This window comes from Suricata suricatta, chromosome 3 (genome assembly GCF_006229205.1).
Source record: "Suricata suricatta isolate VVHF042 chromosome 3, meerkat_22Aug2017_6uvM2_HiC, whole genome shotgun sequence".
NCBI lineage: Eukaryota > Metazoa > Chordata > Mammalia > Carnivora > Herpestidae > Suricata > Suricata suricatta.
Genome location: NC_043702.1, coordinates 121,506,639 through 121,533,777, shown reverse-complemented (window position 1 = coordinate 121,533,777; position 27,139 = coordinate 121,506,639). Strand labels below are relative to the sequence as shown.

At 37.5% G+C, this 27,139-nt stretch overlaps 1 protein-coding gene across 7 annotated transcripts in view; it reads right to left on the bottom strand.

Annotated features, from left to right (window-relative positions):
- The window catches only part of DNM3 (dynamin 3), a 561,021-nt gene that overhangs the window by 399,595 nt on the left and 134,287 nt on the right, over positions 1 to 27,139 (bottom strand). For all 7 annotated transcript variants that reach the window (XM_029935046.1, XM_029935043.1, XM_029935044.1 and 4 more), the window contains exons 3-4: positions 17,655 to 17,804; positions 16,105 to 16,308 (exon numbers count right to left, since the gene is read on the bottom strand). In XM_029935046.1, coding sequence (XP_029790906.1) covers positions 16,105 to 16,308; positions 17,655 to 17,804 — 354 coding nt within the window. The remainder of the gene's footprint in view (positions 1 to 16,104; positions 16,309 to 17,654; positions 17,805 to 27,139) is intronic.

The window sequence follows — 27,139 nt, the reverse complement described above, 5'->3', positions numbered from 1 at the left end:
TAATTTGCAAATTAATCTGAAATTATTTTCATTTTTATGTTACATTATTAAAATATTCAAAATAATTCCATTACAATTCTATGTGTAATGAAGCTTCATTAATTCATATTAGTACAGGCAGCAGTTTGGATTACAGAAGGCTACTTTTTTTCATTCCCTATAAATTATGTACAATAAAATAACAAAGTAGTGTCCTTTGAATCTTTACAAGAGGAAAATAGTTTCTAGCAATTAGCAGTTTAGAGTTATTTTTACAGATAAATTTATCTTATTATAGCAACTTTTTGAGGTAAGGTTTATGATAACTTCATTTTATTTTCTGGATGAGTTAATAAGGCTCAAAGAAGTTAAATGACTTGCTCAAGGACATACAGCTGGGAAGCAACAGGCCTGCTTCCAAGCTCTGTGTTCTTTTATGTACACCAATGAATAAAACAATTGAGAAGTGGTCTATTGAGGTAGAAAGAGTACTAGATGAGGAGGGAGGGGCTACCACAAGTGCACTATGTGATCACAGCCATGTTTTTCAACAATGTAAATCACCAACATCTGAGTAAACTTCCTCACCCCAAAATAGAGCCTCTCAACAAACCAACCTCACAGTATTCTGGTGAAACTAAGAGTATGTAAGAGCACTTTAAAATGTTAACACAGAGAGGAAGGGGAAAGAGAGCTGGGGAGAGAGAGGGACACAAATCATGAGAGACTATTGAATACTGAAAAGGAACCTTGGTCTGAAGGGAGAGGGGGAGGGAGGGGAAAGGGTGAAGGTCATGGTGGGGGGCACATGTGGGGAGAAGCACTGGGTGTTATATGGAAACCAATTTGACAAAAAACTATTAAATAAATAAATAACAAAATGTTAACACAATGATACAAGGAAAAATCTATGTAAAACATTATATAATTCTAATGACTCAGAATTTGACCTTGTAAATAGTATAGCCAGTCCCCTTAAAGTTTTACTAAAAACCCTCATTTAGTCAGTAAAAATATTTTTCACAAATGATACAAAAATAAGCTTGAGCTGTCTCTAGCCACAAATGTGTTATATTCTACATATACAGGGAGAACAATTCATCATTACATTTGTTTTAATGTAAGACATATATAAATATATCCCAGCATTATAGTAATATTCATTTTATAAAGGCTTTTATTTTTAATATCATTAGACAAACATAAACTTCCCAAGTAAATATTCAAATATACCCAAGTCCTGCCCAGTTGCAAATGGCCTATCTATGTCAATGAGGCTTAATTTAGTACAAAGTCATGACTGCCTAAAATAGAACATCTCTCAGAAAACTATATAATTTATGTACCTCAGTGGTTAAGATTATATTTCAGAAACCTTGAATAAAGAATGGCCCTCTATTATCTAAATAGGTCACTCTCATTAGCTAAGGGCAAAACCTCAGGAAAGCTGAAGATGAAATGGTGGAAACAGGCTACTTACATAGGCAGTGAAATCAATCCTAAAGACCAACAGGGTAACAGATGTCACAATCAGATTGCCCTCAGCATCCCAATTCAGATGTCTTTTATATGACAATTTCCCAACTATTAAAGTTATGTAAGATCATAATAAAGAATAATGGAATGGAATAAGGACCTCCAAGAAGGCTATTCCTCCATAAAATCAATAAGAACAATGGCAAAAATTGTCAAAATCAACTTTTTCAGAACTTTCAAATTAACCAAATGCTTGTAACAAACTGAGGAGCATTTATTCAACAAAAATGGCTGAAGCTCAGTGAGATCAGCGAGATTTGTGGTGTTTGAACTTTTCCAATTCCCACTCCCATCTCCTTAGGTCTATAGTAGTCTTGAAAATAAAAATCCCCCAGTGAAGAAATGGGCAGAAGACATGAATAGACACTTCTCCAAAGAGGACATCCAGATGGCCAACAGACACATGAAACGATGCTCAACATCACTTATCATCAGGGAAATACAAATCAAAACCACACTGAGATACCACCTCACACCAGAGTGGCTAAAATGAACAAATCAAGACACGATAGATACTGTCAAGGATGTGGTAAAACGGGCAGCCCCCTACACTGTTGGTGGGAATGCAAACTGGTGCAGCCACTCTGGAAAACAGTGTGGAGATTCCTCAAAAAACTACCAGTGGAACTCCTCTATGACCCAGCAATAGCACTGCTGGGAATCCACCTAAGAGATACAGAAGTGCTGATGCATAGCGGCCCATGTACCCCAATGTTCATAGCTGCGCTTTCAACAATAGCTAAATCGTGGAAAGAGCCTAAATGTCCATCAACTGATGAATGGATCAGGGGTGCCCGGGTGGCTCAGTTGGTTAAGCATCCGGCTTTGGCTCACGTCATGATCTCACGGTTCGTGGGTTTGAGCCCCACGTTGGGCTCCATGCTGACAGCTAGCTCAGATCCTGGAGCTTGCTTTGGATTCTGAATCTCCCTCTTTCTCTGACCCTCCCCTGCTCATGCTGTCTCTCTCCCTCTCAAAAATAAATAAAAGATTAGAAAACTGATGAATGGATCAAGATGTGGTTTATATAAACAATGGAATACTACATGACAATGAGAAAGAATGAAATCTGGTCATTTGTAGCAACATGGATGGAACTCGAGGGTCTCATGCTAAGTGAGATAAGTCAGGCAGAGAAAGACAGATATCATATGTTTTCACTCATAAGTGTAACAGGAGAAAGTTAACAGAGGATCATGGGGGAGGGGGGGAAAATAGTGGTAAGAGCAAGGGAGGCAAACCATGAGAGACTCTTGAATACTGAGAACAAACTGAGGGCTGACGGGGGAGGGGGAAAAGGAAAGGGGGGTGAAGGGCATGGAGGAGAACACTGAGAGCACTTGTTGGGATGAGCATTGGGTGTTACATGGAAACCAACTTGACAATAAAGAATAAAAAAAAAAAGAAGAGAAAATTTAAATCCCCCAAATCACAGTCAGAAGTAGCAGCCAACAGCCACTGGAGGGGACAGAATAGGTTTAGGATACACGAAAAATATCATTTTCAGAGAACTGTAATTATTTAACCTCTCTAACAATTCTCTAAAAACACCTATTTATAGAGCTTTTCTTTATTTGATCTGACTCAGAGTATACTCAGTACAACAGCCTTTTATCCAGGAAGCATGTCACAAACAGTGGCAATTATTTAACCTCATAGCTACTTCAAACAGCAATAAGAGTTGAGGCAAAAGAAGCTGACCAAAAAACTTAAAAGGAAAAACTAGGGAATGAGATGGTGATAAGGATCATTGAGGTTTGTATATATGTACAATTTAGAATCTAGAAGGCTACATGCATGCCTAGAGCTGTGCACATTCTCAGGAAAGATCTGAAAAGACCCCAAACTCTTACCTCTGGCTAACCTTAAGCCTCTACACAAGCAGGAAGTGAAAGTTAAGGCAGAATTGTAAACTGCCTGCTATTGAACGTATATTCCAAAATTCACATTAAGACCTTCACCAAATGCTGGGAGATTTATTTGCCCTGAACACTTAAGAAAATCTCTGTCCAGTTATTAGCTGACTAATAAGAAAATTGAACAAAGGCTCAAATACCCATACACAACAGAGAATACAGACTTTATATATTTAGGTCAGGAAAATTACTAAGCAAACAAATACCAACAGCAACAACAACAAACAGCAACAAAAACAAACATCGGAAGAAGAGAGGAATCTGATTTTTTAGTGTTGCCACATTATATTACTTAAAATGTCCTATAAACTATAAGATATGCAAAGCAAGTATGGCCCATACACAGGAAAATAAGCATTCAATAGAAACTATCTCTGAGGAAGCCCAGACATTGAACTTACTAGCCAAGGACTTTAACTCAGCTATTTTAAATATGTTCAAATAACTTAAAAGAACCATTTCTACATAATTTTTAACAATACAAGCATAATGTTATACCAAATATAGAATATCAATAAATTTAGTTTTAAAAGAAACTAAATAGAAATTCTGGAGATGAAAATTAAAATAATAAAAATAAAAAACTCCCTAGACAGATTCAACAGAAGATCTGAGTAGGCAGAAGAATCAGCCAACTTGAAGATAGATCAATTGGGGTTGCTCCTCCCACTCGAGAAACAGAAAAGAAAAACAAAAAAGCCATAAGGAAAATAAATGAACACAGCCTCAGAGACTTGTGAACACATAAAGCATACTCAAATACACTTCATAGTAGCCAGAGAGGAGAAGAAAAGAAAGAATAGTTGAAAAAACAATGCCTGAGAATGTCCCAAATTTGATGAAAAACATTAATCTACACATCCCAAAACCCCAAAAACTCCAAACAGGATAAATCAAGGAGATCCACACCTACACATATCATAATCAAACTCTCAAAGACCAAGAGAAAATCTTGAAAGCAGCAAGAGAGAAAAGATCCATCATATTCAAGGGGGTCTTCAATGAGATTAACAGCTGATTTATCATCAGAAAACCACAGAGGTCAGAAGGTAATGAGATGGCATACCCAAAAAGTGGTGGGGGAGGGTGAAGGCTATCACTAAGAATTTTCCTTCAAAAATTAAGAAGCAATTAAGACATTCCCAGAAATATAAAAACTGAGAATCCCACAATAGCAGACCTGCCCCATAAGACTAACCGGAGTCTTTCAGGCTGAAAAGAAAGGGCACTAGACAGTAATTCAAATCCACACAAATAAATAAAGAACACTGGTAAAAGTAGCTATGTAGGTAAAAGAAAATATAAATGTATTATTATTGGTTTTATAACTTTTTTTCTCCTTTGTGATTTAAAGGACAACTGCATAAAGAAATAGTTATATGCCTGTGTTGATAGGTATGTGATGTATAAAGATGTAATTTGTATAACAATAAAAGCACATAGCAAAGGGAGAAAATGAAGCTATATAGGAGGATCTTTTTGTGGACTGTTGAAATTAAGTTGTACTAATATAAACTATATTGTTAGAAATTAAGCTGCTAATTATAATTCCATGGCAACCAGTAAAAAATAATTTTAAAAATATTAAAATAAATGACAAGGGAATTAAAATGGTATAGCAGAAAACATGTTTTTAACAAAAAATTATTTCTCTACCCCTAATAAAGAAATAGACAAAAGACATATACATACAGAAAACAAATAGCAAATGACAGATATAAATTCAGTCTTATCAGTAATTACATAGCATGGAAACGAATTTAACACTCTGGTCAAAAGGCAGATATTGGAGAATGGGTTTTAAAAAATGATCCAACCACACACCATCTACAAGAGACATATTTCATGTTCAAAGACACATATAGGTTGAAAGTAAATGATGGAAAAAGATATACCTGGAAAACAGCACCAAAAGAGAGTTGCAATGATTATACTAACATCAAACAAAATAAATTTTGAGACAAAAATTGTTATCGGACACAAAAAAATGACATTACAAAATGTCAATGATCAAAGGGCCAATCCATCAAGAAGACATAAGTATAAATGCACCTAACAACAGAGTCCCAAAAATACATAAAGCAAAAGCTCACACAACTGAAGGGAGAAATAGATAATCCATCAATTATAGTGGTAGACTTTTTAAAAATAGTTTATTATCAAGTTGGTTTCTATATGGCACCCAGTGCTCTTCCCCACAGTGCCCCTCTCCATGACCATAACTCCCTTTCCATTCCCCCCTCCCTCTTCAGCCCTCAGTTTGTTCTCAGCATTCAAGTCTCTCATGATTTGCCTTGCTCCCTCGCCCCAACTTTTTCCCCCCCTTTCCCTTTTCCATGGTCCCCTGTTAGGTTTCTCCTGTTAGACCTATGAGTGAAAACATATGGTGTCTTTCCTTCTCTGCCTGACTTATTTTGCTTAGCATGAGTCCCTCCAGGTCCATCCATTTTGCTACAAATGGCCAGATTTCATTCTTTATCATTGCCATGTAGTATTCCATTGTATGTATATACCACATCTTCTTGATTGATTCATCAGTTGATGGACATTTAGGCTCTTTCCATGATTTGGCTATTGTTGAAAGCGCAGCTATGAACATTGGGTTACATGGGCCCCTATGCATCAGCACTTCTGTATCTCTTAGGTAGATTCCCAGCAGCGCTATTGCTGGGTCATAGAGGAGTTCCACTGGTAGTTTTTTGAGGAATCTCCACACTGTTTTCCAGAGTGGCTGCACCAGTTTGCATTCCCACCAACAGTGTAGGGGGCTGCCCGTTTTACCACATCCTCGCCAGTATCTATCATGTCTTGATTTGTTCATTTTAGCCACTCTGACTGGCATGAGGTGGTATCTCAGTGTGGTTTTGATTTGTATTTCCCTGATGATGAGTGATGCTGAGCATCGTTTCATGTGTCTGTTGGCCATCTGGATGTCCTCTTTGGAGAAGTGTCTTTTCAAGTCTTCTGCCCATTTCTTCACTGGATATTCGTTTTTCAGATTTGGGGTTTAGTGAGTTCCTTGTAGATTTTGGATACTAGCCCTTTATCTGATATGCCATTTGCCACTATTTTTTCCCATTCTGTCAGTTTCCTGTTCGTTTTTTTTTATTGTTTCCTTTGGAGTGCAGAAGCATTTTAATCTTGATGAGGTCCCAATAGTTTATGTTTGTTTTTGATTCCCTTGCCTTTGGGGATGTTTCAAGTAGAAAACTGCTACGATTGAGGTCAAGGAGGCTATTTCCTGCTTTCTCCTCTAGGGTTTTGATGGTTTCCTGTCTCATATTTAGGTCCTTTATCCATTTTGAGTTTATTTTTGTGAGTGGTATAAGAAAGTGGTCTAGTTTCATTCTTCTACATGTTGCTGTCCAGCTCTCCCAACACCACCTGTTAAAAAGGCGGTCTTTTTTCCATTGGATACTCTTTCCTGTTTTGTCAAAAATTAATTGGCCATACACTTGTGGGTCCAGTTCGGGGCTCACTATTCTATTCCACTGGTCTATTTGTCTGTTTTTGTACCAATACTATACTGTCTTGATGATGACAGCCTTGTAGCAGAGGCTAAAGTCTGGGATTGTGAAGCCTCCCATGTTGGTTTTCTTATTCAATATTACTTTGGCAATTTGGGGTTTTTTGTTGTTCCATACAAATTTTAAGATAGTTTGTTCTAGCTCTGAGAAGAATGCTGGTGCAACTTTGATGGGGATTGCATTGAATGTGTCGATTGCTTTGGGTAATAATGACATTTTAACAATGTTTATTCTTCCGATCCATGAGCATGTAATGTTTTTCCATTTCTTTGTGTTTTCTTCAATTTCCTTCATAAGTTTTCTATAGTTTTCAGCATACATATCTGTAATATCTTTGGTTAGGTTTATTCCTAGGTATTTTATGATTTTTTGTGCAATTATGAATGGGATCCGTTTCTTGATTTCTCTTTCTGTTGCTTCATTTTTTGTGTATAAGAATGCAACTGATTTCCGTACATTGATTTTGTAGCCTTCGACTTTACTGAATTCATGGATCAGTTCTAGAAGGCTCCTGGTGGAGTCCATTGGGCTTTCCATGTAGAGTATCATGTCATCTGCAAAAATTGAAAGTTTGACTTCTTCTTTGCTGATTCTGATGCCTTTTATTTCCTTTTGTTGTCTGATTGCTGATGCGAGGACTTCCAGCACTATGTTAAACAACAGTGGTGAGAGTGGACATCCCTGTTGCGCTCCTGATTTCAAGGTGAAAGCTCTCAGTTTTTCTCCATTGAGGATGATATTAGCTGTGGGCTTCTCATAAATAGCTTTTATAATGTTAAGTAAGTTCCTTCTATCCCAACTTTCTCGAGGGTTTTTATTAAGAAGGGATGTTGTACTTTGTCAAATACTTCTTCTGCATCTATGAACAGGATTATATGGTTTTTATCTTTTCTTTTGTTGCTGTAATGTATCACATTGATGGATTTGTGAATATTGAACCAGCCCTGTAACGCAGGAATGAATCCCACTTGATCATGATGGATAATTCTTTTTATGTGCTGTTGAATTCAATATGCTAGTAACTTGTTGAGTGTTTTTGCAACTGTATTCATTAAGGATATTGGTCTGTAGTTCTCTTTTTTTGTTGGGTCTCTGTCTGGCTTAGGAATCAAAGTGATAATTAGCTTCGTAGAATGAGTCTGGAAGCCTTCCTTCCATTTCTATTTTTTTGAATAACTTGAGAAGGATGGGTGTTAACTCTGCTTTAAATGTGTTGTAGAATTTCCCTGGAATCCACCCGGCCCTGGGTTTTAATTCGTTGGCAGATTTTTGATAACTGATTCAATTTCTTCACTGGTTATGGGTCTGTTCAGATTTTCTATCTCTTCCCGTTTGAGTTTTGGTAGTGCATATGCGTTTAGGAATTTGTTCATTTCTTCTAGATTGTCCAGTTTGTTGGCATACAATTTTTCATAGTAATCTCTGATGATTGCTTGTATTTCTGAGGGATCAGTTGTAATAGATCCATTTTCCTTTATGATTTTGTCTATTTGGGTGTTCTCTCTTTTCTTTCTGAGGAGCCTAGCTAAAGGTTTATCAATTTTGCTTATTTTTTCAAGGAACCAACTCTTGGTTCCATTGATCTGTTCAATGTTTTTGTGGATTCTATATTGTTTATTTCTGCCTTGATCCTTATTATTTCTCTTCTTCTGCTGGGTTTGGAGTCCTTTTGTGGCTCCCTTTCTAGTTTCCTTAGGTGCTCTGTTAGGTTTTGAGTTTGCATTTTTTCTAGTTTGTTGAAATAGGCCTGGATTGCAATGACCTTTCCTCTTAAGACAGCCTTTGCTACGTCCCAGAGAGTTTGAATTGTTGTATTTTCATTTTCATTTGTTTCCATATATTTTTAAATTTCCTCTCTAATTGCCTGGTGTGCCCAATCATTCTTCACTAGGGTAGTTTCTAACCTCCACATTTTTGGAGGTTTCCCAGACTTTTTCCTGTGGTTGATTTCAAGTTTCATACCATTGTGATCTGAAAATGTGCACGGCAGGATCTCAATTCTTCTGTATTTATGAAGGGCTGTTTTATGACCCAGTACGTGATCAATCTTGGAGAACGTGCCATGTGCTCTCAAGAAGAAAGTGAATTCCCTCGCTTCAGGATGCAGAGTTCTAAATATATCTATTAATTCTATCTGTTACAGTGTGCCATTCAGGTCCATTGTTTATTTCATGATTTTTTGTTTGGTTGGCCTATCCATTGTTGTAAGTGGAGTATTAAAGTTCCCTGCAATTAGCACATTCTTATCAATAAGATTGCTTCTGTTTGTGATTAGTGCTCCTGAATTTGGCGCATTGATGTTTGTAATTATTAGCTCTTCCTGATGGAGAGACCCTGTAATTATTATATAATGCCCTTCTTCATCTTTTGTTACTGCCTTTACTTTAAAGTTCATTTTCTCCAATATAAGTATGGCTACTCCAGCTTTCTTTCGGCGTCCAGTTGCATGGTAGATATTTCTCCATCCCCTTACTCTCAATCTGAAGGTGTCTTCAGATTTAAGGTGAGTCTCTTGTAGACAGCAGATAGATGGATTTTGGTTTTTTTTATCCATTCTGCTACCCTATGTCATTTGACTGGAGCATTCAGTCCATTTATATTCAGTGCTATTATTGAAAAATGTGGGTATAGATTCATTGTGTTCTCAGTAGGGTTCATGTTTGTATTGATGTCTCTGGTGTGTTATATTCCTTGCTACCTTTCTCTCATAGAGTCCCTCTTAGGATTTCTTGTAGGGCTGGTTTGGTGGTGAATTCTCTCAACTTTTGTTTATTTGGGGAAACTTTTATCTCTCCTTCCATTTTGAATGCAGACTCGCTGGATAAAGAAATCTTGGTTGGATATTTTTCCTGTTCATCACATTGAAGATTTCCTGCCATTCCTTTCTGGCCTGACAAGTTTTAGTAGATAGGTCTGTAACCACTCTGATAGGTTTCCCTTTGTATGTTAGGGCCCTTTTATCCCTAACTGCTTTCAGAATTCTCTCTTTATCTTTATATTTTGCCAGTTTCACTATGATATGTTGTGCTGAAGGTCCATTCAAGTTACATCTTAGGGGAGTTTGGTATATCTCTTAAATTTCAATGTCTTTTTCTTTCCCCAGATTGGGGAAATTTTCGTGTATAATTTGATCTAGCACCCCTTCAGGTCCTCTCTCTCTTTCTTCCTCTTCAGGAACTCCTATGATAAGGATATTGTTCCTTTTGATTGTATCACTCAGGTCTTTAATTCTCCTTTCATGGTCCTGTATCAATTTCTCTTTCTTTTTCTTGGCTTCCTCTTTTGCTATAACTGAGTCTTCTAATTCACCTATTCTCCTCTCTACTTCTTCAGTCTGTGCAGTGGCAGTCTCCATTTTATTATTCACCTCATTTATAGCATTTTGAAGGTTCTTAGTCTTTGTATCAATATCTTCTCTAATGGCTTCTTTGCTTTTTTCAAGCCCAACGATTAATTTTATGACAATCGTTCTAAATTCTTGTTCAGTTATGTTGCTTGTGTCTGTTTTGAGCATTTCTGTAGCTGTGATTTCTTCCTGGAGTTTTTTTAGAGGAGAGTTCTTTCATTTCATCTTTTTGGCAAGCTTTCTGTCTCTTGTCAGTTTTCAAAGCTCATTCTGCACTGTGTGCCGATTAGTATTTCTCTATTAAAGGAGGCTCTTTGTCTAGGGTCTGTCATTTCAGGAGATGTTCTTTTAATGGTGTCTCTCGGTTTCTCTTGTTGTGCCTCTGATTAATTGATTTCCCTACTCAGCGATATTTGGGACTTTTCACCATGTGTGCTGTGGCTTATTTCTTGAGGGAGCCCTGAAAGAAAACAGACAGACAAACACACAGGGAACACAAGCACACAAATGCACTGACAGAACAAGTAAATAAGCAAACCAAAAGGGGAAAGAAAAAAAGGAACAGGAAAGAAAAGAGAGGACCAGAAAGGAAAAAAAGAAGGCTGAGGGACAGCTGCACCAGAGATAAAGGACAGTCTGAGAGCATAAAACCTGCAGATGTGGGAGATAAGAATGAGATAAAGGAAAAATATCTGGAGGGTAGGAGTTGATCTAAGCACAACAGTACATAAATGTTGGTCTTTCCCAGACTGGGGGAGGAGATGGGGGAGAAGGGAGAAAAGAAGAAAATAGGAAAAGAGAAGAGAAAACAAGGGGAAAATTTTAAAAAAAATAATAAGAAAAGAAAAAGCAATTAAAATTAATAGAAATAATAAGCAAAGACAGCAGATCTCCAGCACGGATGGGTGTGACTTGGTCAGGTCTCAGGGGCTGCTCTCTGAGGCCCGCCTTTGTGGATGTGGGGAGAAGAATGGCAGTTCCCCAAGCCCCCCTCAGACTGTGCATTACCAACCACTCTCTTGAGTCCAACCTCCTTGTGCCTCAGGTGGGTCTAATTGTTTTTGTTTTTTAAGTTCCACCAGGTTTCTAAGTCCCAGCCATACACTTTGCTGCTGCCACCACAGTTAAAATCTCTGGCAGGTGGGCGGCTTTCTGGCCGGGATCGAATAGGGGGATTGTGGAGCCTGTTTTGCCCCTGGCTCCACCTGAAGTCAGCGAGCTGCCGGGCACAAGGGAGAACAAGCCCCCTGAGGGGGACGGATTTCCAGCTCTCAGTCCCGGGCGAGGTTTCCCCTCTCCAGAGATCACACTATGAGTGATTCAGTCTCTCCTTCTCTCCCCCTCAGCTCTGTGTCACCCTGCATGGCCATCCCATGCAATGCCCTGCATGGTGCTATGCCACCCCTGGACTCAGGACTCTCTGCAGGCCTGCGCCAAGTTTCTAGGTGCTTTCTCTCCGGGCTCCACTTTGGGCCGGCACTCCCTCCCCTAGAGTCTCCGGTCCCAGTTCGCACTCACTCAGGCATCCATGAGGCTGTTATCAATAAGGGGTCTGTGCACAGACCTCCATTCTTGGAGATCAGAAAGCTGTGGCTTTTAATTCTTCTCAGTTTGATAATTGCAGGTGGGCGGAGGTAATAGAGCTCCCTACTTCTCTGCCATCTTGCCCCCCTCCCTTAATAGTGGTAGACTTAAATATCTCAATTTCAATACGAGAACAGCCAGACAGAAGACCAGTGTTTCAGTAGCACAATAAACCAAATAGACCTAACAAGTATCTATAGAATACTATAACCAACAATAGCAGAATACACACTCTTCTCAAATGTACATGCAGCATTCTCCAGGACAGGTCACATGTTAAACCATAAAACAAATCTCGAATTTTAAAGGATTAAAATGTTACAAAGCAAGTTCTCTAAGCAAAATGAAATGAAATTATAAATCAATAACAGAAGGAAATTTGGGAATTTTACCAACATGTGGAAATTAAGCAACACATACCTAAATAAGCAAAGCTGATGTCACTGCTTTTTTACCAAAGCTATAATTATAAGGAAAACTAGACCTCTGAATTAGATATTTTAAAAATACTCAAAGAATGATTAGAAAGAAACAGAAAGTAAATGGAAGTCTCTATTTGTCAATCCCAATACAACATATTCCTATTCACCATATTCTAAGGCCTTTCTAGCTTCTTTCCTTCTCTATTAATTCTTCTACCACTAATGAAAACATACAATGTGAACTTTATTGGTTTGGGAAAGAATTCACCCTCTCCTTTAGGAGCTTCAGTGATGTTCAGGACCAGACAAAGCCACAGGATAGCAACACACCAAAATGGGAGACATGATCACCAGGCAAACCAGATAGTTCTCAGGGTTCTCAAGTGTGACAGTGTTATGAAATTTAAACAGGGATGTGAAAGCAAATTATAAGCCTTGAGGCTAGCAAGGAACTTTCAGTAATTAATCCATTGCCTTCCTAAGGCAATGCATTAATTTGTCCTTCTTAGCAATCACCATGAAGGAATCAGTCAGATAAGTTAAACAGCACACAGTGGCACTGAATGTTTTCTCCTTTCAGCAAAATTATTAATTACTAGCAAAATTATCTGCCAATTATCTCCCAAACTTACAAAAATTTGTCCTCAGAACTACCGCATATAGAATATGAAAAACTGGCATAATGAGTCCTCTCTGTGACAAAGTAGGACTTCGACTGATCCACAAGAAATGAGGCTCATTTTGGTAAGTTCATGAACATTCAGATGGCAATTTCTAAGTAGTGCCTAATAACAATAGGCTTATAAAATAAGCCAGGGTTGCATTAGAAAAAAATTCAAATTTAACTTTTCAGGATACAGATTTATAGCATACTATTACAAATCCATGACTGAAACTTAATGTTTTATTTCACTTATGTTGTAACAACATGCTGTTAATACTCTCAGTGAGATTGTAAAGACTGATTTCTCTCTGGTAAACTGATGATTCCCTCACCAACATTAATTACTCCCACCTGATGTTATGCCATCACATGAGAGTTATTACTTTGGGTTATAAATGAATCTTCTTTTGAGGAGCCTGAGGAGTGAGATATAGTCACTGCCATTAATAATCCCTTCTACACATGGGGACCTGGGTGGCTCAGTCTGTTAAGCGTCCAACTCTTGGTTTCGGGTCAGATCATGATCCCATGCTTCATGAGATTAAGCCCTATGTTAGGGGCATCTGTCAGTGCAGAGTTTGCTTGGGATTCTCTCTCTCTCTGCCCCTCCCCTCACTCACATGCATGCTCTATCAAAATAAATAAATAAACATTAAAAAAATAATCCCTTCTACACAAAAGGAGTTAAATATAACATTAATATGTTAATCAATCTCAAGAAATGAGGACATTTTATAGAATATATTCATTGGCCAAGTTTCTTGTAGCTTATGTTTCTTATAAAATTCAGAATTTATAAAAATAAAAGAAAAAAAAAGACTCTCCGTTGTCTGTTCTACTATATTTGAAGTTGTGAGGAAGTAAGGCAGAGGCAACTGCAACCATCTTGCCACCTGTGAGGAGAATCTATCTGAGAAAAGAACTACCTCCAAGGACACAAAACCAAAGACTGATGAAAGTAGAATCAGAGATTGGGGGATACATTTGTACTCTGCCATGAAGTATCATCTCAACTTAGTGTGAACTTTTTAGGAATGTGATCATGCTGCACTTGCTAGAATCCACTAATAGAAGCGTACATCTATTCCCATCAGACATCAATAGCTTTGTCTCCTGTAGAACAAAGGTTGCTGAGACAGGGGTGTTATAGCATCATTTTTGTAACTACACTTCAGCCCCAATCCTTAATCTGGCTTTTCTACACCACTGACACTGGAGAGAGAACCCTGGGGATGGTCCCCATCTAGCCATCTGTAACCTCCACCTCCTTTGTGTCAAGCACCAATGTCAGGGATATTCAAGGAAGCCACAAAGAAGTAAAACAATCACTAATGAAGAACTCTGGAAAGGCTTAAGAACTAAACGCACCAAGGCTAGGGTGTGAGAGGAGCTGAAAATTGAAGAATTGGTTGAAAATGTCTATATGATGTTGTTAGACCTCCAGATCCTTTTCCCCATCTTACATAACCACATAGTTACTCTTCCTTGACCTCAGCAGAATACTGAAAATTTACTTTCAGAAGAGGATAGAGGGACTCTGGACTCAAGAAGACCTTTAGGAATGCCATTATGAAAACAGAAGGATTCACTAAAAGTCTACATGATAAACAGTGAGAACCACTCCATGTCCCCCTGACAACTCAGTTCTTCCTCTTCAGTCTGAGACCACTGGACATCAGGTTTATAATAGATCAGCTCAGGTGGAAATAATCGTAGCATCTAATAGCAGCTACGGAAGGCCCCTAAAAAAATGGCCAGCCTAATCACCCTATGATAATGCCCATTAGTCAATGAATCACATTCATACACATATAGAATTTCTGTCAACTTTTTAGTGCTCTACTCTTGTATCTGAATGAGCAGCAAAAGATCACCAACCATTTGACAAAACGTCTGACATCAAAAACAATGACCAAGAAAAATGACCAGAAAAAAATGGATCTAGAGACATTGTAGATTACACAAGGAAGGTTTCAAAAGATCTCTCATTAAAATCTTTAGAGAAGATGGTGCACTTACAAAACCAAGTTTTTGATGCTATTTTTAAAAATAAAAGTAATATTCACAAAATGAGAAAATGCTGTTGGAACCTTTTGAATGATATCAGAAACACAATAAAAGAGGAGTTTTTTGTTGTTGTTTTTTTTTTAAAGCAGGTTAATCCAGGAGTTCTAACATACTAATATGAGTTCCAGATAAAGAGAACATGGAAAGTAGGGGCAATGAGTTATCAAAAATAATTCCTAGAATTGGAGAACATGTATCTCCACACTGAACAGACACATCGAGTGCCCTTCTGTAATGACTTTAAACACACACACACACACACACACACACACACACACTTTTGAGGTCTCTGAAGATAAACTGCTGTTACTCAGCTCCCAGAAAGAAAAAAATGAAAACATCAGCATAAATAAGAGCTTTTTCTGAATTCTAACATGCCAATAACAGAGAAATCCCTGCTTTTACAATAGGTGCTTATGTCAAAAAATTATAAGCTAAATAATATTTACATGCACTGGGAGCACCTGGGTGGCTCAGTCAGTTGAGCTTCCAACTTCAGCTTGGGTCATGATCTCATGGGTTCATGAGTTCAAGCCCCACATGGGCTCTCTGCTATCAGCACAAAGTCTACTTCAGGTCCTCTGTCACCCTTTCTCTATGTCCCTCCCTCTCTCCCTCTCTATCTCTCTCTCTCCCTCTCTCTCAAACATATAAGAAAAATATTTTACATGCATTAAAAGGCCTTCCTATTTTAAAGAAACAAGACATACATGAAACAGAAAGAGTTTTCAGTGGGAGTATATTCAGGTAACTCTTTTAATAACTAGGAGACTATCTGAATTCTGTGCCAGCAGTTTATTTTATTCAGTTTTTAAAATAAGTAGCTCATAAGGATTAGAAGATCTGTTTCCTTAGATCGCACTTAACCTTACATGTATTTATATAGGTTTAGACTAGTTATTTTTCTCTCAGCATCTTAAGTTCAAAAAATCTAACAATATTAGTAATGACTAATTAAATTAATAATGAAATTAAGTTATGAGATTTTGTGTTACCATGAAATATACCCAAACTCTTGACATTTTAAACGAATCCTCTTTCATCTTAGAGGCCACACACTTACCTTGAGGATCAACTTCTTTAGCTAGCTTCAGTGCATCTGAGTTTGCAAGGTCGGTATTGGCGGGGGTAACAGCCAAAATCAGACAATTCTCCCGCGTGATGAACTGCATGATCATTTCTCTGATCTGATACTCAATGTCTGGTGGCTGATCTCCCACGGGCACTTTAGTAATTCCAGGTAGGTCGATAAGTGTGAGATTTAACACTGTGTGGGGAAAAGTCTCACATTTACATATACCCTGAGTGCTAAAAAATATCAATAATGAAAAGTCATCTTTAGTGGAAGTAAACCAAGCTCAGCTTTATATACTGTGTGTTAACTCCAACTCGTGTGTAGAATAGAAAGTGTAGAATACAAAATGACTTTGTTAGTTTTCTTTATTTTTATGACATGATCATACTATGCCAAGTAATTATTTCAACATAATTTGAAAGGCACTGATTTGCATATGTAAGAGAGAGCTGTCATATCTGTGACTAGTGTGTTATAATTCAAACACTGAAAAATAAGTGTGTATGTTGTCTGTCAGTCTTGTACACTGCCTTCAAATAGTGTAAAAATTTTTAGGGTAAGATCCTTTCTTCCCTTCAAAAGCATCATATATTATGTAGAGAGGGTTAGCTGCTAAGCTTACTGGTTCCTAGCCATTTGTGGTTCCATGAGGTTACTGTGCAGGCTATGTGCCCAGACTCACGGAGTACCATCAGGAGGACGGAAAAGTACCCCTGAACCAGTGACCCCAGGGGCAGGCTGGCTGTCATTCTCCACACACAACAGGGGTGGCACCAAGATGAAACCCTACCCCACTGAAAATTTAGTCAGAATAGAGGCAATTCCATATCACATACCATGAACTGGTTATCTAATTTCTAAGTTTCTTTTGATAGTCTGGGAAAAAATTATTGTTGATTCCTCAGGAAGAGAATAAATAGAAATATATAGGGCTATAAGACAATCTAATAGGAGAAGACTAAACTGCAGTACCATCCATGCACCTCTAAGATTTCTTGCTAAAACTGAAGATATTAAAAATGGAAGTTTTCATGCATACCTCTTAGAAATTATAAGAGTTAAATAAATAAAGAAAAATTTTAAGTGACTTACTCAATTCTTATCTTTTTAAAAGTCATCTTCTCCTGCCTCCCATAAATTTGTGAGTTCTTTGGACCATACTATTTATGGTAGTATCCAAACACCATCCTAGAAACCCGGTACTTTTTGAAAGAATAAACCATCTTCTGCACAAATAAGGTATGTCAGTTAATGTAAAGTTATTTGAGGACAAAAATTTAGAATTTTGGGGTGCACCTGAGTGGCTCAGTTGGTTGAGCGTCTGACTTCAGCTCAGGTCATAATCTCACAGTTTGTGAGTTCCAGCCCCACATCAGGCTCTGTGCTGACAGCTTAGAGCCTGGAGCCTGCTTCAGTTTCTGTGTCCCCCTCTCTCCCTCTCCCCTCCTCCATTCATGCTTTATCTCTCCCTGTCTCTCAAGAATAGATAAATGTGTATACAATTTTTTTTTAATTTAGAATTTTGGTATTTTACTTACCATGTGGAGAATAGACTCGCAAATTAATGGGTATGGAGGAAATGCCTTTATTCATTCCAGTCACTCGATCTGTTTCTGCTTCAATCTCATGGCGAACTTCATCAAAATCTGTAAATTTTTTTCCTTTGCAATGTAGAAATTCAGCATATTCTACAAAAGACAAATTTACACAACTTAAATTGCATGCACTCTTGCAATAATAATAAGGAAACAATGTTTCTTTTTTAAATGTTTTTTATTTATTTTTGAGAGACAGAGAGAGAAAGCGTGAGCAGGGGAGGGTCAGAGAGAGAGGGAAACACAGAATCTGAAGCAGGCTCCAGGCTCTGAGCTGTCAGCACAGAGCCTGATGCAGGGCTGGAACCCACGAACTTTGAGATCATGACCTGAGCTGAAGCTGGATGCTTAACCAACTGAGCCACCCAGGCGCCCCAATGTTTCTTTAATTACAAGGCAAAGTATCTGATATGGTCTCCACAGCCATTAAAATGAAAGAATACAGCAGTTACTAAGAAACACAGCTAACACTTTGGAAATATCAAACATAGTACAAATGCTAAGAATGCTAAATTTGCTAATTTTCAGATAAGCAATTAAGTACTAAAGGCAGCTCTTAAGTCATCTATTCTATTAAATAATTCAAAGAGAATGTTGGCCCTCCAAATGGCAAATAAACAGCATCTGACTGTCAAAGAAATTATGTCTAGGGTACATACAAAGTCTACTTAATCTTAGTACTAACTTTATTAGTATGTCCTTTTTCAATATCACCATTTTATTAAGAGGGAATACTAAGTTATATAAATATAACTTCACAAAGCAAGATAGTTTAGAAACAAAATTTACTTAATTCTTTAAAAATATAATATATGGAATATCTTAGCTTTAAAATATACTATTCAAGATACCACACCAACTTGTATAATTGAAAAGATAATTTCTCAAGAAAAATAGACTTTTAGATCAGAGAAAATATTTACCTGCAATCTAAAAAAAAATTAGTATCTGTAGGAAGTAGAAAAAACTCTAATCTATCAACAGAAAATTAGTTTAAGTTTCAGTAACATCTTACTAACAACTGCTATACTACCAATTTCTATTCCTGCTTTCAGATGTGTCACCTCTTTGATAGCAAAACTCAAAAAGGAAGCTGATATTATTAGACTTTTAAAAAAATTACCATTTGGAGGCACCTGGGTGGCTCGATTGGTTACGCACCCAACTCTTGATTTGGAATTCTTGACTCAAGGTCATGACATAAAGTCCCTCCTGGTACTCCACACTGAGTGTGGAGCCTGCGTGGGATTCTCTCTCTGCCCCTCCCCAGCTCACACTGTCAGCACAGGCTCCACACTGTCAGAGCAGAGCCCAATGCAATGTTCAAACTCAGGAACCATGAGATCATGACCTGAGCTGAAATCAAGAGTCCATGGTTTAACCAACTGACCCACCCAAGTACCCCTGGAACATTAAGAAAATGATGGTATGAAATCTGCTTTCTAATCGCATTTCCTCTGTCCATGTGTCACTTTTGAAAAAATGGCAAGCTAAGGCTTGAGTTCATTCCTCAATGGTGGGAGGATACACAATAAAGATTCAAGAGGCCTCAGAATTCTGGCCTGCAGAGATTACTGCATCATTGGGCATGTGCTCTCACATGTTTGTTTAAATTCATAGGTACTGTTTTTATTAGCATATAAATTCCCAAGACTGAGCCTTTATTTTATTTACCTATTCAAAGGATTGACCAGTATCATGTGAACATAAGAGTTTAAAGAAAAGTAGAGGGTAAAACAGTAAGAAAAGTAAAGAACAAATAATGTCAGATCTCAGAAAACAAAAATTAATATGTAAAAATGAGTCATAAATAATTTATAAGAAATGGAACGGCAACTTTTCAATTCAATACATTTTGTGGAAAATGAACACTTGATGACTTACAGCTATCATAATTATTACTTTCATAAAATTAATAAGCTTCTGGATCAGGGACTATATTTTCAATTATGTTACTATCAATAATTCAAGTGACACAAATGTAGACTTCTTTTGTTGCCACTAGAGGGCACCTACTTGCTTTCTCTGTAGGAAACCAATGCCCTTCCAGAAAGAGGCAAAATCAATGCAATTTTCAAATTAGATTTAAATTCATTCTTGGACTCCTAAAAATGCTTTTATTTTGAAATTGAGAGATTAGAATTATGCAGGACAATCTCAAACCTTTGTGTCTTTTTAAAGATCAGGTCCCACAGGAAGATTCAGAGATGCTGGTATTTAATTATTTATTCAATTAATATTTGAGCTCTTACTATTCACCAGGCACTATTTTAGAAATTGCAAAAGAGGGAAAAAAATAAGTATCTAATCTCATGAAGTTTAAATTTTAATGAGATGAAAGAGTAAACAATGTAGGTGTGCCAGATGATAAGTTCTCTGGAGAAAGTTGAACAATAGTAAGGGAGATAGTAAATGCTAAGGCAGGAAGATTGCTTTGTTATATGCTTTGGTTGAGGAAAGTTTCTCTGATATGGTAAAATGATATCTGAGCAAAAACGGAAGAAAAGAAGAGAGCAAACAATGCTTTATATAGGAGCATCCCAGCAGAGTACCTGAAGTTGGATGCATACTGGAAGAAGAGCAAGGTCAACATGCCTGGATCACAGAGCATACGGGAGAGAGAGAAAGACAGGAAAGGAGGTCATAGCTGTGGTACAGACCTGGACTGTGTGAAACCTGTGAGATTTTAAATTTTACTCTGATTGAATAGTAGACCACTTGAAGGGTTTGGGTTAGAGGAAAAACTTGATATAACCTAGGTTGGTTGGCTGGTTGGATTTATTTTATATTAGAGAGGAAGTGTGCACGCGTGAGTGGAGGAGAGGGGCAGAAGGAATCCCAGGCAGGTTGTGCACTCAGGGAGCCCAATGCAGGGCTCAGTCCCACAACCCTGGGATCATGACCTGAGCCAAAATCAAGAGTTGGACACTAATCAAGAGTTGGACACTCAACTGAGTGAACCAGGTGCCCCATGACCTAGGTTTTAAGTAAATGACTGAGGCTACTGTGTTGAGAACAGACAATAAGGACTAAGATAGGAAGCTGGCTACTGGGATAATGGAGGTGAGAGATGATGGAGCTTGGTCTAGGGAAGCAGCAGTGGGAGTGGTGAGAACTGGCTAAATTTTAATGTACTTTGAAGGAAAAAACAAAGGATTTGCTGATGAATTAAAGGTGGGGTATAGGTGAAAGAGAGGAATCAAGAACAACTTCAAAGAGTTCAACCTCAGCAATGGGAAGAATTTTGAAACAGAAAAGATTGAAAGGACGAGGATGGGGAGATGAGAGTCTGGGTATTAGGAGTTTGGATAGGGACCTATTAGGCTTGTATTGCCCACTACACACCACCCATGTGGAGAAACAGAACTGCTGCTAATGGCTGAGGATTGCACAGCTGTTAGAGAAAGCACTCACATTCATAGTCATCTGTTAAGTGTTTGTTTATTCTGAAAATTTTCCAGAAGATGGCAGTCAAGTACTTGAGGAAAAGAGCAGCTTTTTCTAATTAGCACAAAAAATGCCTTTGGGGCTAGACACATTAGTCTTTCATCTAGGGAGAAGTCCAAGCTAGCAATATATATTTGGAATTCATTAAAGTCAGGCAAGGGGATGAGATCACTAAGTGAGAGTTAGGTAGGGAAGAGGCCAGAGCACTAGGTCCTGGGTGTTTCAGTGTTTAGAAGTCAGGGGATAGAGTGAGCAGGAGCGGTCAACAAGATAGAGGGAAAACTGAAAAAGAGGTGACCCAAAGTGAAGTAGAAAGGGTTTTCCCTGAAGGTAAGAGACTTCCACTCCATCAAATATTGCCAACATGTCAGGTTCAGATAAGAACCAAGAATAGATCACAGAATTGGGCAACTTGAAAGTCTTTCAGGAGGTTGATAGGAGTTGCTACAGGGGAGTGGGTGGCTGATAGCCTGAATGGAATAGATTTAGGAGAGAAGTGGAGGAGAGGAAATAGAGACTGATTGTAGACAATTGTTTTAAGTTTTTGTTGCAAAAGAGAAGAAAGAAGTGACAGGGAAGCTAGAGAGGGATGCGAGGTCAAGGGTAAATTAACAACATGTTCATAGGTTGATGGCATTAATCCAGTATTATGGAAAAGTTGGCAATGCAGAACTGAGAAAAAAACAAGTGCTGATGTGATATCTTAAGGAAGTGATAGGAGGCATCAGAAAGAAACATGCCAATTCTTCCAAGGGAACAGAAAAAAAACAGAACAATGAGAGTTGCCAAACAAACGAGTAGAAGTGATGGTGGTGAAATTCATTAGGTGAGAATAGGGACTTACAGTTTTTGTCTAAAATCATTTTATGTCTTAAAAATATTTTTGTATATATTCTCACTGGTTAGACTCTACAAATACTATTATTTCTACCACAAAATATAACACACACACACACACACACACACACACACACACACACACACACACACAGAATGATCCCAAATGAGTGACCTAAGAGTAATCATAGCAGGGATGTCACCTGGGTCTAATCTATGTCCATCACTGGGATTCAGTCCTGCCCAGAATATCAGTAGAACCAGTGGGCAAGAAACACAAAATCCTCTTTTCTATGGGTTTCCAAGAACCTCTTAGTAGGCAATTCATCCTGATGAATTCAGGCAAAACCTACTCTGAATTGCCAGAAGGAAGCTACCTGTAATCCATCCCTCTTCAGCTATGAGTCTCCATAGGTCTATGTCCCCTTGTATCTAACAGCATAATGATAGTCAGACCACACATCCTACTTCCACATTAGAAAAATATAATTCATAGCTACAAGTTTATATTGCCAATAAGATGTGTCTCACTAGCAACAAGATAAGCCAGAGCTGTCATGGGATCCCTGCTCCCTATCCAGCAAACTACAAACAGGTGAATAGCTAGCAGAGGTGGCAAGCATGTTTTTGAACAACTGACCACAGGAGCTATTGAGGAGGATTATCAGTCAGCTTATACCATTACAGAATCCTAAATAAATGTTATTGGCAATGCAGAATTTAAAAGATGACAGCTTTACTTCTCTGCTGTCCAAAAATACAAAAATACTCACCTTAAGAGAATGTTCACATGAGTTTGGGGATGAAGGAAATTCTAAACCTAAACCAAAATCTACAGAACAGGCTATACTAACTGATCAACAGCTAGATTTTTTCAGAGCTAGTAAGTGTATGTCTTCTGAGACATTTATACTATGGTAAATTAGTATGTCTGAAGGTCTCACAATCTCATCTTATGGCTGAAATATATTCTTTTTCATAAAAGATACAGTGTGCATATTTTCAGTGTTCCTTTCACTCTAAATGCTTGGTGGTTGGGTACAATTCCAGACTTCAGCCCACATTCCACCTGAATAGAAAGTGATTAAATTTCTTAGCTACAAGCTCATATAAAGGATGAAGTTTATGTGCATATTAGCACTGAAGCCCTGATAATGCACCCATGAAATTCTATGGTCTCAGTATAACCTGTCTGGCTGAAGTTCATAGTATGTTTTCGCTTTTGCAAAATAAGACTCCTAGTTTTAAAAATCATCCTGTTTCTACAATGTTAAAAATAGTCAACATTAGAAGCAAAGGTTAAGATACATTTTTATATCAAAGAATGATTGAGGGGAAAAAAAGAAGAGTATTAAAAAATCATAGCTATCACTCTTTTTTATTTTTATTTCCCTGTAAAACATTCTAGCACTGTCATTCCTAATGGTCATGAAAAACAAATCACGCTAGGTGAAACAACTGACAAGTTGTTTGGGGGGAAGGATGAGATGGTTTATGCCTAGACAGCATTCCAATCATCTGTGAAAAGCACAGCATGACCATAAGAATTAAAATATTTCCAATATGCCCCTTCCATGTGGAAAAAGATGCATATGTTTCAATTAATCAAGGTTAAGTAAAAAGAATAATTATGGAACACATGCACATAACCTCTTGTCAATCTTTTAAGAACTGGGGTCCTAAATACTTTAACTGGGGTCTTATTTCTGAAGTGTTTTAATGACAATGTTTTGTGAGCACAGGGCTCCAATGAAAATAGAGCACGTGGGTCGCATAAACAGGGAATAGTTTTCAATGCAACCAGCTGAGTTCACTGGCTATAAAGTATCTATGTAGGACTATATTTAAAAACATATTTCCTCAAGGAAAGAGGCTACATTTTACTCATCTGTGTTTCCCTAATGTATATTTAGAGTAAAGAACATCTGTGGATTTCTTCCTTCTTCAAAGCAATCCACTTCGCATACCATTGATCTATGCCAGTTGGGGGGCGGGGGGGGGATGCTTTCATTAAACCCATAAGCCATTCCAGATCTAAGACTAGATCCTAGAAATGTGGCTGAATAAGTAACAGGGTGATTTAATATGAAGTATATAGACCCAGATTTGAAGCAAAACTCAATTGTGTCTCTAAGGTAAACATGGAAAGACACAAACTGAGTCATGGAATGAAAGAATAGAGACTTTTTCATAGGATACAAAGTCAAAGCCACTTACATGGACCTCAGGGTGAAAAGAGGTTAATATCAATGGTGCCTGGATATTTACAGCTTATTAATAGCCTTTATGGTTTTCTTGCCTAAGAGCTGGACTAGTTTTAAAGCCTGGGTTTAGGCTGAGCCTGCTAGTGAAGATTAAGCAGCCCCTTATAACTGAAGGAGTGCTGGCACATGAAACCAAAGCCAGCCAGCACTAGACAGAAATCCCTCCAGCAATAGGAATCTATATGAAATATCCTACCACACATATCCAAAATAATCAGAATCAGCAGCTGTAATATCTAAATACCTCGATTTAGTTCCGTATTTCTTCAAAGGATCTCAAAGAGTCTAACAAAAATCAACTCTATTTCATCCTCATGGGTTCCATGTAAAACACAATCAAGAGATAAACTATATTCCAAATACAGAAACCAAATAAGAAGCATGTTAAGCACTTAGCCAAAAAACTGCAACATGAATAATTACTCTAAATGTCAGCAGCCTTTGACGTGATTTTCCTCTTCTACCTCAAAACATCCTTTTTATGGACTTCCATTATTCCAAATTTCTGACTTTTCTCTTTCTTCACTGATTGCTCTTTTCCATATTCTTTTCTCATTGCTCCTCCTCTTCTCTTTTACATTTCCAAATATCAAGAACTGCTAGACTTCCCTGTAGACCTTCTTCTCTTCTTTGTCATCTCTATCCTCTCTCTAGGTGATCTCATCTACTCATAAATATAAATATAAATATAAATTCAAACTCATCTCAAATACTCATTTTCACCCTGAACTTCTTGTATCAAAGTCTAATGCTTAATTAGCATTTCCACTTGGATGTCTAATAGATATCTCAAAATTAGCATGTCCAAAACCAAACTGTAATTCCCCACTGAGTTCTCCTCCCATCTCTCATCATCCATACCTGCTCTTCCTCATTTCATTTATTGATACTACCAATGAATCCAGTGCTCAAATCAAAAACCAGAGCTTTTTTTGCATCTTTCTTTTCCTCGGCTCCCTCCCAAACATCTCACTGCCTCCACTGGGGCCATGCTCCTACTGAACTAACACCACCTCTTACTGGACTACCATAAAAACATCCTAACTGATCTTTCTGATACCACTCTTGCTCCAATGAATCCATTTTCCACCAATCAATTAGAGAGATCATTCTAAAACCCTATGTCAGATCATGTCTCTGCCCTTTTAAAACCTTTTGTTAGTTTTCTAGTGCAGTCAGAAATATCCAAATTCCTCACCCTGGTATTCCAAGTCTTAGACAGTCTGGCCTCTGTCGACCTCTGTATCTAACACTATCCCCACCGGCCATGTTCAAATCACTCTAACTGCAAACCCTCCTTTCTGCTCAAGTATACCAAATCCGTTTCCAAATATACCAAATCCATTCTGCTCAAGTATACCAAATCCTCTCTACAAACTGCCCCTCTTCTGGAATGCCCTTCTGCCAGACCTCTGCCTCTTTAATATATATCATCATGATCTGAAGTTTTTCTTGTTTTTTGTTGCCTCTCTTTATCCACTGGAATATAAGCTCTATGAAAATAGGAACATTAGCTGCTAAACTCCCAAGTGCCTGAAACAGTGAATTGCATCTACTAGGCACTCAATACATATTTGTTGAATTAATGAACAAATAAAATGAATGAGTAAATAACTGAATGAATCGACATATAAACACTGGAGGACCTGAGGTTTGTGGATGCAGAGAAGAAAATAATCATAAATATGACTTTTGATATACTCAGTTTGATATCTTTGAAATATTTAAGTAGAGTGTCAAGAAGTCAGCTGGAAACATGGGTTTGGAGCTTAGCCCAGGAGCTATAAATGTGAGAGTCATAGGTATATAAGTAGTACACACAAGAGACTGTCTAAGGGAGAATATGAAATGACATAGAAAGAATCCTTGGGTAGGTGCAAACTTTAGAGGCCAGGTAGAAGTTAATGAATCCATGAAAGAGACAGAGTGGCCAGAGAGATAGAAGGAAGACCAGAAGTATTTGGCATCATGGAAGCCAAAAGAATAAAGTGTGGTTCAAGAAAGAGGAACAATTGATAATGTTAAAAGCTGTTGAAAGGGCAAGGTAAGTGCTGACAAATGGCTATAGGAATTTACAGAAACTGAGCACGTGTTATATATTTTCCTATACCCTTAAACAATATTCTGTAAGTAATTTGGGATATTTATTATTCCAATGATTTTTGCTATAGGTTGCTTCGTTAAAAATTGTTTTATCTTTTTTATTTTATTGAGTTTTTAATTTTAATTCTAGTGTGGTTAACATACAGTGTTCCATTGGTTTCAGTGTATTGTTTTATCTCTTTTATTATTTTTTGTGTGTGTCTCTTCTTTTACTATCAGGTCTATAGTTATCACTTCTTACTGTATGCTCTGCTTTTAAGAATATTCCCATTTGAACTTGTACCTTTATATTTTACTCTAGACTGAAAAATCCAGTAACTCAGTACATATGATCTGAGTCTAAAGAATAGAAAAGCCCACAATAAGACCACGGCCCTACAATGCATGAGCTTTAGATCATAGACTGTAATATTACTTTTGACTACCAAAGGTTCTTTTTGCCTCCTTCCAATAATCAACAAAGTTTAGAAACTGAAAATATAAAAAAGAGGTTTTCAAATAAATGTTATTACAATGATATTTAAGAATAATTGAATATAAAAATTCAGAAACAGCAAACAATGCAATGTCATTCCTTGTTTTAATAACACAAAAAATAAAGTGATATGCCAAGTAAAAATCTAGAGTGATTAAAAGTGAAATGACTAGACTTTATCATGAAAATTCAAATAATCCGAATACAATCCAAAGTCTAATTTACAAAATGAAAACATTATCACCTAAAATCTTACACATAAGAAATGAAGTTTATAAATAAGATTTTAGTAGTAATCATAC